At 32.7% G+C, this 11,005-nt stretch overlaps 3 protein-coding genes across 3 annotated transcripts; all 3 read right to left on the bottom strand.

Moving 5' to 3' along the window:
• Positions 1-3,505: 3,505 nt before the first annotated feature.
• On the bottom strand, positions 3,506-6,089 carry LOC119190526 (xanthine dehydrogenase-like). The gene is made up of 5 exons (XM_037442598.1): positions 5,935-6,089; positions 5,093-5,862; positions 4,778-4,970; positions 4,592-4,705; positions 3,506-3,829 (listed from the first exon to the last, which is right to left on the bottom strand). Exons 1-5 carry the CDS (start codon positions 5,945-5,947, stop codon positions 3,759-3,761), a joined length of 1,161 nt encoding a protein of 386 aa, XP_037298495.1. The 5' UTR covers positions 5,948-6,089; the 3' UTR covers positions 3,506-3,758.
• A 36-nt stretch (positions 6,090-6,125) lies between these two features.
• LOC119190572 (aldehyde oxidase 2-like) lies at positions 6,126-7,375 on the bottom strand. The gene is made up of 4 exons (XM_037442777.1): positions 7,079-7,375; positions 6,485-6,984; positions 6,229-6,416; positions 6,126-6,130 (listed from the first exon to the last, which is right to left on the bottom strand). Exons 1-4 carry the CDS (start codon positions 7,367-7,369, stop codon positions 6,126-6,128), a joined length of 984 nt encoding a protein of 327 aa, XP_037298674.1. The 5' UTR covers positions 7,370-7,375.
• Positions 7,376-7,380: 5 nt separating this feature from the next.
• LOC115445461 (indole-3-acetaldehyde oxidase) lies at positions 7,381-10,510 on the bottom strand. Its single transcript, XM_030171744.2, has 8 exons — positions 10,468-10,510; positions 10,024-10,193; positions 9,460-9,620; positions 8,836-9,233; positions 8,530-8,753; positions 8,250-8,352; positions 8,040-8,167; positions 7,381-7,735 (listed from the first exon to the last, which is right to left on the bottom strand). Exons 1-8 carry the CDS (start codon positions 10,508-10,510, stop codon positions 7,412-7,414), a joined length of 1,551 nt encoding a protein of 516 aa, XP_030027604.2. The 3' UTR covers positions 7,381-7,411.
• Between the last annotated feature and the right edge of the window lie 495 nt (positions 10,511-11,005).

Raw genomic sequence — 11,005 nt, 5'->3', positions numbered from 1 at the left:
AAGCTCTTATGAATAATCTGAATATACCACCGTTTCTGAACGTCGTTTAACAGCGAGATGATTCTAGAGAAATAGTGTTCCGACGAATAATTACGTCTTCACTATTATTCCCATAGTTTAATGAATACATTCATTACCAAGTTCATAAATAATTCATTACATTGTTTAATAAACAATCTTGCTATTCAAAACTACAATTTAAATAAAACGCTTTATGAGTATACTTTATTTTATTACCTGTAATATTATTGTTCATAAAGCAGTTACTTTTGTAACGTACAAACTGTGAAAATGAAGCCATAATTATAGCATTTAACAAAATAGATACCGTATTGTAATTATAATTAAACTATTTTTCGGATTATTTGATTTTAAATGTAGTGATCGATTAATTTCAATGTCTAACATTCGCGTAAACATAAGTAATCATTGCCGTATTGTAAGTTAAAAGAGTTTTAAATACCTAACACAAATAATTTTTTATGGGCACGAAAATCATAGTGACCATTGGCCCTTCAGACCGAGGCCGGCAGTCATTTAAGTAAAGCAATAAAGCCAGTTATGGCTTGCCCGGCGCCACCGCCGCTCACGTAATCAAATAAACCAGTGTACAACCAATGGATTTATGGCCGACAAATAGAATACTTCTCTAGGTTACAAACATAAATAGCGTTTGATAAAATTAAACTCTTTACATAAACGTTCTGCTCTAACATTTGTTTCTAGTTCATTATCTGTAGATTTCTTTGTCTGGGGCAACATTGAGATTGAAGTAAGTATACCGTTTAAAAAATCATAACACGTTAATTTAACCCTAGCATTATACGTTAAATAAGAGATTCCCAAACATTTTTTTACTCGTAGATCCCTTTTAAAATTTTACTGATTCCGGTGGAACTTTTTTTTTACTATCAATTAGATAAATTTTCGCGGACCTCCGCTTATGAATTGTGGACCACCATTTTTGACCACATTAATGTAGATCACCGTCAAATCTCCCGCTAGCCCTTGGAGGTCCACCTGGACCACTTTGGGAATCGTTTATCGTTAGAATCGTTGGCTTTAGATTTTAAAAAGAGCGAAAATATTATTATAATAACCAATTTTGAAAGTATAAAACAAAAATCAGTTTCCAACCTCAAACTGTGATTAAAGGCAATAAATAAGGTTTACCATAACATTAATAAAGTTGAAAAACAACAAAATATTGGCAAATCTTATTTATTATAAGTCTACATCATTTATCAAACATCAACATATAAACACTCTATAAAATAAATTTAAACGTATATACTTTCGTAACTAAAAGTGATAATGCACACATCATTTACTATTTTACGATACCAACAGTACTTCAATTAACATTTATTTATTATAGATCAAAGATCCTTGTGTTGTCACTGGAGTATAATTCAGGATTTATAACCAGAATATATGCTTGCGCATATTTTGATTTTCGCTTTCAATAAAATATTCACTACTAATAGGGGACCGACAGGTATTACCAAAAAATCTGAAATTCAGTTTAAAGTAAAGTTTGTAATATTAAAAATATTATCTCATATTTGTTTTTGTAAAAGAGTTGTGATTTGTATTTTTAAATCAATAAATAAAATACAATAATTATAATATTTTTAGTCTATTCCTTACGGCAAATGAAACACCAATCACGGCGCATGACGTCACACGTGGGTAAAATGTAAACAAACAGACGTCATCTGGATGTCATACCGCGTTGTGTTATTTTAATGCTTTTAATGTGTTTTTTGACACAGAACTGCTTTAATAATTAATATTAATTTATACGGGACGTTGTTACCATCTTCCAGCTAAACGTTCACAGATTGTTTGATCGTTAATCATAATGGACCGCAAAAAATATCGTTGGTGCGTCGTACCTGAATGTAATAATACTTCTATATCTTTACCAAACAAATTATTTATTGATGTACCACGAAAAACAGATATACGAATAAAGTGGTTGCAGTTAGCAAGACGAACCTACGACGGAATGTCTGCAGACTCACCGATTTAGTTCTGTGAGGATCACTTTGATGTAAGTAAATAAAAATAGTGTTTCGGTTTAAAATAAATCGATGAATATTTCAATTAATTAAATCATTTGTACACCCAGGGAGGTTATGGTTATGAGATGTATTTATTTATGTTTTAGCTGCCACATGATATGGAATAGAATATTTATTTATATAGAATTCTGGTTGTTACACAATAACCTGAGATTGCCTGACATTAACTCGGTCTATGCAGTGTTGCCAGATCATAATTTTTCTTTACCCCAGGCTTATTTGGAATTTAAAATTTTACCCTTAAACCAATCATAAATAATTCAGTACTTTTTTTTTCTATATCCTTATCTATGCAGACGCCACTTCTTTCTTCACTTCCACTTCAATAATTATTAATTTAATTATCTCATTTTATTACAAACAACTAGCTGTACACGAAAATTGTATTGAATAAAAAATTATAATTGTTTCATGGCCTACAATTTTTGCAGGAAACATCTTTCTCTAAGCTCAATATTTATTACAATACCGTGAAACAATAGCTAATACCTTAACTCGTATAATTACCCCGAAAATTACCATAAAAAAATACCCTGCTGATTCAGTTTTACCCTAAATCTAGGGTAAATAACCCTAATCTGGCATTATTGAATCACTGTTGAAATGACAAGACTTGTCAGGTTGCTTTATCCACGTATGACGTCACACGAGACGAAATGACATAATGTAGCGTTTGCGCGGGAATTATAGCTATTTAACATTTAGGCATGGTTTTATGTACTTTTTAAGCTTTATTTGTGCAAAATACTATTTTTCTTGGCTATTTATATCCACAATGATCAATTTAAAACACCTTCTGAAAATTTGTCCGGTCCCCTATTGTGTCATGGGGTTTTACAGACCATGGTAACCTCCGACCCATGAACAATGAAATAATACAGATAATATTTAGTATTAGTAGTATATTTATTTAAATGTAATTTATTTAACTTGCTTTTAAAATAAGGTTGTATGAAAGACGTAGAATACACACAGACTATTATTTGCGCTGTTCACAACACAACAAAAAAGACCCATTTCACAATACATTATAAGAATTTTCGAAGTAAGTTTGACAGACTATCCTCTATTGTTATAAACAGAGATGTATAAGAATTAGTGCCACTTGCACTTCGTACATATTGTTAGCATATATTCACCAATATTCTTGAAACAAGGTATGATTCGAATATTCTTCCTAGCACGATTAACATGCCGTTTATAATATATGAAATGAAAGAAATCAAATTAAGGAAATATTAATATGCAACGTTTATTAAATGAAAACCTTATATCAATTTACGTTAATAGCCCATCAGCCTCTTAAAAATCATTCCTTATGTGTATATTGTTAAAACTAGACAGAAACGTATACACTCGTAAATGAAAATTACATATAAATCTCAAGATACAGAACGAATATAATATAGGGTCTAAATACTTGTTACTACATTTTCTCAGCTAGGTTTAGATTACAAAAAGAAATACTAATAAACTCATAATATAATATCGAAGTACAATCTGTCTACCTTACTTACTTATACGTTATTCATATACGTATAAGTGCTTTCTTTGAAATAATTTATTATAGACGCTGCTAATTTGACCTGTAATTTATTTATTTAAATCAAAATGATGTCTGTTGTAATTATCCTTACATTTCGTGTTTCACAAATGGTATCACGGCTAAGATTAGTGCAGTAAATACTCCTTTATTTTTACGTTGGCTGCTTCCATAACGCTCTTGTTGGTAACTGGAACATCTGCACAAGGCATTATAATCACAAATAAAGAACGAATCTGATCTTACTAGAAAGTTTGTGAAAATGATGTTCCTTAGAAGTAAAGGCTGTAACAACTGAATAGATTTGGATGGAATTTTGCGCCCTGGTATTAATACGTCCTGCATTAACACATTGACTACTTTTTATCTCGATAACTTATGCTCAGCGATGATATAGCCGTGACATATTACTTGTTTCTTTTGTGCTTTACACAATTATTTTTCGGGCCTTTTATGACAATTTTGTGTATAAAAATGTTTAATAAATAAAAATTAATCGAAAAATGGAATATCGATAAAAAAAACGTTTTTTAATTTAACTTGCTCAACCCTTAGTTTCTATGGTCACATAATGCAACAACATAATGGCAGGACAAATCGTTATGCAGTATCCTGTTTCCTCATACCCCAGGCAGTCGACAGAATGAATTTGAAGGGAAACATTGAATATTAGAAGTCTAGTGGTTATATCGTCGCTGTTTGCGCCCATTTTTAATCTGATCTTTGAATAGATAGCGCTGGCATCGCACTACTTTTTAAAATCTGTTACAAGCAAATAATAGAAGAAATATTTAAGACAAATAAATATCCTTAAAATTAATATGATTACTTAATATAATTTTTAGCTGCTAAAGTATTCTAGAGTCCAGGAGGCTCAACTTCAAACTTAAATACCATACAACTAGGATACCTAAATTAGCTAAACTCATCAATTACAAATGTGTGCTTTATTTTGACTTACGTATGTCAAGGAATCCTTTTGTGTTGTATCTGCTATCATGTCTGGAAGCCTGTACTGCATCTCGTAATGCATCAACAACTACATGCGCCATGCATATAGGTGGCTCTCCGACAGCTAAAACAATTATAATTATTCATTCAATCATCAACATTTTTATCACTTTTTTATTTATATAAATTATTTGACCTTTTGATCCTAGAATTCCAACAGGATTTACAGTTCTACGGCGTAAATATACTCTAAAATCGTTTGGTATATCTAATGCTCCCGCAATTTTGTAGTTCCACGTGCGATCTGTCAATATTTCTCCAATATGTTCATCATATATTGTGTCCTCAATCATCCACGCCGACAACCCCTGTACATATGCACCTTCGACCTGCAAATTAGTTACAAATCCTACATAAACAAATAAAATAATAACGAAAAACTGTAAATGGGATTTTATATTGCAGGGGTTGCATACCAAATATTAATGAGAAGAATATAAATGTAACATACCTGCCCCATATCTAGTGCTGGGTTTATACTCCGACCAGCATCCTCTAAAATATCAGCGCGAACTATCCATTTTCTACCACTCAATACGTCTATTTCAACTTCAATTATGGACACGCCAAAGATCGTATAGTTGATCATGCGAGGATCGTACTCGCTTGTCATATAATTTGCTTGCAATAATATACCCCGAAGGTCGGCTTCATACACTATTTCCTCCCAAGTAGCTGTTGGCATAGCAGCGCGAATAGGTGCTAACCTTTCGTTAATCTGATCACATGACCTTATTACTGCATAGGCACTACACGATGATGTTATACTAGATCCCGTGGCAAAATTGTTTGGTGTTGCAAAATTGTAACTCGGCAATACAGCTACTTTTTCAACAGGAATCCTGAATTCATTGGCCGCTACTTGAGCCATTCTCGTATAAACTCCTTGGCCTATTTCAATACCACCGATATTTATAGCAACACTTCCATCCCCGTGATAAACAGACACCAAAGCTCCGTAATTACCGAGATAAGCCGACGGAAATGCCATGTTTGTAAATTTTATAGCCCTCTTTTTCCACCGGTTCTTTTCGTTAAATTGTTTTATTTTTTCCTCTCTAGTTCTATAATTTACTCTATCCAAAAAGACAGGAACCAAAACGGGTAAATCATTATCTTCTCGACGATAATTAGCTATACGAACTGATATTGGATCTCTATTTATTTCAGAAGCAATGTGTTCCATGATATGTTCTATACCCGAAATGCCTTCATAACCACCTATAAAAAAATGAACCCAAGTTATTTTTTTTTATATCCATTGCGTATTTATAAATTAACGACATTTGTCACCTGGAGCTCTCATAAAACAATTCGATGGCGCATCAGTTATGACTCCAAAAGAATCTACTTTCCACCGACTAGAGTCGTAACAATTTTTCAAAGAACTAGTTGCATAAAGATTTTCGTTTTCATTAGAAGAAAAACCATCATTCACATAAAACACAGCATCCATGTACTGAATTTCACCTCTTTCGTCAACTTCAACCTGTAATTATAATTTTTACATTTTAAACTTAATCGAACAGACAAAAATAAACACTAACCAAAGGGATATAAAAAAAGAAAAGGCATCGAATAGCCTACCAACCTTATAGTCTAATCTGGTATTAGGTCTCTTTCCTATAGCACGCATTATATCTCTTAAATGCATGGACAAACGACAGGGTTTATTGAGCTTCAATGCTACAAGCGCTGTAGCACATGAAGTAAAACTATGTCTACCAATTTTAGAACCAAAAGCCCCGCCGCATCTTCTTGTTTTAATTATGATCCTAAAAATAAAAATGTTTAAGCATTGTATACAATCATCTTTGTCGAATTTCGATTACACAATACTTACGAATGTTCTGGTTTATTCAGTAGCTGAGCGATAGAAGCTTGAGTCATGTCCATATACTGCGTAGATGATATGACTTCTAATCTATCATCCACTGGAATAGTTAATGTATTATGGAGTTCCATCATGTGGTGATATTGTCGAGGGCTGATGAATTTTCCTTCGATTACTTTGAATACATTAGCTCCTCTATTTGTAGGCATAATACCTTCATAAGGAACTAATCTTTTTTCCTCTTTCGGTGCTTTTATAGCATCTTCTATTGTAAAAATCAGAGGTTTCTTCGAAACATTCTTATAATTGACCTTCACCAAATACGTCGCTTGATCAGCCAACATTTGAGTGGTAGCAACTATAATAGCCACAGGTTGATTATAAAACCGAATCTTTTCACTGGCTAAAAACTCCTCGTTTTCATAAAATAATCTAAAATCACTACGAACTATACTATTAACCCCTGGAATATCTGCTGAAGTATACATTGCAATAACCCCGTCGAGTTTCTAGAAAATAAATGTCATAAAAGAATATAACATTATGTAATGTAATTATGAAACACGTATATTATGACATAAATGAAATGGTGGTATAACTTACTAAAGCTTCAGAGCCATCTATTGATTCAATATCTCCTTTGGCTATGGTAGAAAGTACAAGTGCAGCAAAAACTTCGTCTTTGATACTGGGGGTGTCATCGCTATATTCAGCCTCACCAGCGCATTGTATCATCCCTTCTTTTTTCAGCATTGGTTGTGTAATGGGATATTGTTTAGGATCTGTGTCATATTCTTGATAACTTCGACTTACTGGTGGTCTGTCTTCGGAAGGAGTTGTGGCACCAGATTCATACAGAGGATTTAAAATTTCCCGAGGACATAATTTAATCATACACTATAAAAATATTTATAGATATATATTAACACATTATAACTACAATATGTTTGCAGTATAAATTAAACAAACCTTATAAAAAAGACTCAATGCTAGTTTTTTTCTAAACGATGGTGAAGGGTCCGGTGGATTAATATCAGGATGAATTTCAGAGTCTAAGCAGCTTAAAGCGCTTTGTACCACTTCGTTTGTAAAAATAAACTGGCCCACTAAATGCTTCTCAGTTTCGTAGGCATGAGAAAATGATGGATTAATCCCTCCGTACACTATAGACGCTTCTACCACGCGGTGAGTGTGAGGATCAAATTTAAATAAAAACGCTGCGTTCACTTCAGCATGAGCGTTCTGTTCTCTCGGTGTTATCTAAAATTAATATTTTGAAAATAACATACAATACATAAAGAGTGGAGAAAACAAAAATTATTATTTTACGCATTTTGCTATAGCTTTTTATCCTTGAAATGTTAAAATAAGCAGTTAAAAAACAATATTTATGCTCCCTTTTTATTAATTTCAACTGGCCAAATGACCATTTTTAAAAAACTGGGCGAATAAATGTTGACCAAGTGTTACTTATAGACTTAAATAAATATTTGGGAAATTTTGCAATATAAACCTCGCACGCAAAAACTTCGTCGAATAAATTTATACATATTATACTTTAAACCTTATATGTAACCATTTCATAGTTTCTTGACAGTGGCGGTAATTTAATTTGCTTTATAAGTTTTCCTGTTAAGTCGGTCGACAAAAAGTTTGTGAGTGTCATTTCTGTATAATTTTGTTGGCGGTCAACTGAAATTTGAACCTCAATTTAAATATTTGCATAATATATATAAATACGTATAAAAAAACATCTCATTATATTTTGCGTTACCCAAGGTAACGGTCGCTCCAATGCAATCGAATAAGAGGAATATATCCGATTGAAAATCTGGGTGTCTATTTTTTACCGCCAAATTGCCAGCCAAAGTGCCAATCTGGAATAACACACAATTAACATTAAAAATAATTAACATATTGATCTCTATTTGCCTTATATGATAAATAATTTATGTAGAAAACTTTAACGTAGATGTCAATATTCAACTTATTACTGAAATAAGTCTTGTTGTAATAACCATAAAAGATATATAATGTACGACGGTAAAACTCACATTCCGAACTGGTATATGAGCGACGCGTTCCATGTGCCTGTGCAATATTTTCAAATACCAGAAATCGTCGTTTGTTTTAGATAACTCGTGAAAGAGATTCATTGTTTCAGTCAACGTAATGTTACCTCCGAGCACAAGATTCACGTCTAAATAATGAGCAGTAAGTTCTGTAACGTTGCTTACATCAATTAATATTTTAGGGAAGAACTTTATTGGACGAACGCCTGCAACGTTATTGTAAATGATAGTTAACACACATTACGCAACAGATGACGGTAATTGTGAAAATATGTTAAAATGAATTACCTCGTCCAGTATTACCAGCGACTATCATATAAGAATCGTAGCCATTGTCATCCAAAGTTGAAAATATGGACGGTATATCTTTGACAGCATACCATAACCTCCCGTCAGCTAAATGTATTTTCTTCGGCAACATAGAATCACTAGATTTTTTGGCCCCTAGTAAGCACCAATCTTCATAGTTGTCGCATGATTCGCCACATTTCTTGCCTGACCTTGGACACGTTTGCTCGGTGATATCTTCTATATCTTTTATTTTGTCCAATACTTGTTTGTCGGCGTTAATAGCAAATGATTTAAACGCCTCCAGTATTGGACGGTAGCCAGTACACCTGCATAAATTACTGCCAAACGATTTCTCTATTTCCTCTTCAGTTAAATGGCCCTTATCTTTAATTAGGCTGAAATTAAATTTTATTTCATGTACATGTTTATATCATTATAGTAGTAATGATATAAACATGTACATGAAATAAAATTTCATTTCATTTCATTTATAACAAATCCTCAATTCGTAACCACCTAAATAAATATTAAAGTTTCTAAATTTTTATATAAATTAAATCTTACAAGAGCTGAATAAATGTCTCTGTCCCACATTTTTTTCCATAAAATTGTCTATTTTACCTGTACATGCTCATAACAAAGCCGGGACTGCAATATCCACACTGAGACCCGAAATAATGGTTAAGGCGCTTTTGAATAATATTGTAACCTTTTTTCCTGTTGCCGATGCCCTCCACGGTGGTAATATCCCAGCCATCGCACGACATTATTAAAACAAGGCACTGTAAAAAAAACATCTTATTGCGTGAAGTCGTAATAAGAGCATCCCCCTCTCTCGTAATGACTTTAAGGAACTTTCTGCTAAAATATCAAGAGGTAATGAGCAAGATGTAACGCAAACGTCTCTTTTACACGGGAATGAAAATTGTCAACATTTTAAATAGATTTATTTTTCTGCTCACGCGTTTCCCGTGCTCTAATAATCTATTAGGCATCCATAGTAAATAGTGTAATCCTATATTTTATCACTAAAATGAACCAGTGACATGAAAACAATATTATGCCTAAATCAGATTAAAAATATTGAAAAATACAGTAACGAAACACTGTAGTACAAAATTGATTTCGATTTATAATTTTGTTAGATGATACAGAATATATTTAACTACAATACAAAACACTTACAGAGTTGACAGAGAATGTGACTACTTCCCTTGTGTTGGGCCGCGCTGCCTGCACGTTGACGATGCAGGCGCCGCAGCCACCCTCAAGGCACATGTACTTGGTGCCGCGCTGCTCCGCATGGCGCCGTATGAACTCGTTCAAAGTCGTATGCACTGGGAACTCACCGCCCACTGGAAATATCTATTATTAGCTTCACGTTTGATTTCGTAAAAAGTAATCCAAATTTTTCGTCACTATTATTTTTAATTTTGATGATTCAAGAAGACAAAAATATAACCAATATTCAGATTTGCGTTTTATGATGAAAACATTTTGAAGTTTTTCTTGAAATCCACTCATTATTATTATCACTGATTTTATTTGAAATATACGTTTTGTCTCCTTAATGAATGTAAATTTTGAAATAACACTACGGATAAATAGCAAAATAATCAAATCACTGACCGCTATACGGTTTATCGTTTATAGTAAAATGCACACGATCCATTTTTCAAAAAATTAAATTAATATTCCAATCGTCATCACAGTACTTGAGCATGATGCAATATACAAAACAGTATTTACATTCGAAACTACCCATTTATAAACATTTGTACCAAATGCAATAATTGCGACCGGATACTATTTAATCGTCAGGCCTACAACAACTTCCATGCAATTATTCAATTACAAATTAATTGCATATCAAGAAATACCTGTCTGTTGCCTCGTGCGGTTTGTTTTGTAATAAAATTCTTAAGGCACTACCCCCAAAAAAAAGCCGCGTTAAGCGTTATTTTTAAATCTACCTAGTTATTCGAAATGAATAATAAACACGATATTGCTCGCGGCTCCGCATGCGTTTTTTATAGTTTTTCGTTTTTATTAGTATGTAGGTATGTACTGTTTTGCTTGAAATAATCAACGTCGTAATTTTGTTAAAAATTATAAACATTTTGGTATAAAATAAAAAAAAATACGTTCGATGAAATATTACTTAAAT

Source organism: Manduca sexta, chromosome 25 (genome assembly GCF_014839805.1).
Source record: "Manduca sexta isolate Smith_Timp_Sample1 chromosome 25, JHU_Msex_v1.0, whole genome shotgun sequence".
NCBI lineage: Eukaryota > Metazoa > Arthropoda > Insecta > Lepidoptera > Sphingidae > Manduca > Manduca sexta.
The sequence above is the reverse complement of the archived record's forward strand: the minus strand, read 5'-3'. Positions and strand labels throughout refer to the sequence as shown.

Excerpts from the sequence above, each read along its gene's own strand:
- LOC119190526 (XM_037442598.1), bottom strand. Across the intron at positions 4,971-5,092 it reads CAGCACTAGATATGGGGCAG|GTCGAAGGTGCATATGTACA; the intron begins GTATGTTACATT and ends ACTAATTTGCAG. Across the intron at positions 4,706-4,777 it reads TGGAATTCTAGGATCAAAAG|CTGTCGGAGAGCCACCTATA; the intron begins GTCAAATAATTT and ends TAATTGTTTTAG.
- LOC119190572 (XM_037442777.1), bottom strand. The coding sequence starts at position 7,369 with ATGATTAAATTATGTCCTCGGGAAATTTTAAATCCTCTGTATGAATCT. Across the intron at positions 6,985-7,078 it reads TAGATGGCTCTGAAGCTTTA|AAACTCGACGGGGTTATTGC; the intron begins GTAAGTTATACC and ends TTTATTTTCTAG. Across the intron at positions 6,417-6,484 it reads CTGAATAAACCAGAACATTC|GATCATAATTAAAACAAGAA; the intron begins GTAAGTATTGTG and ends TTTTATTTTTAG.
- LOC115445461 (XM_030171744.2), bottom strand. The coding sequence starts at position 10,510 with ATGGATCGTGTGCATTTTACTATAAACGATAAACCGTATAGCG. Across the intron at positions 9,621-10,023 it reads TCACATTCTCTGTCAACTCT|TGCCTTGTTTTAATAATGTC; the intron begins GTAAGTGTTTTG and ends TTTTTTTTACAG. Across the intron at positions 9,234-9,459 it reads TTTGTTATGAGCATGTACAG|CCTAATTAAAGATAAGGGCC; the intron begins GTAAAATAGACA and ends ATTTAATTTCAG.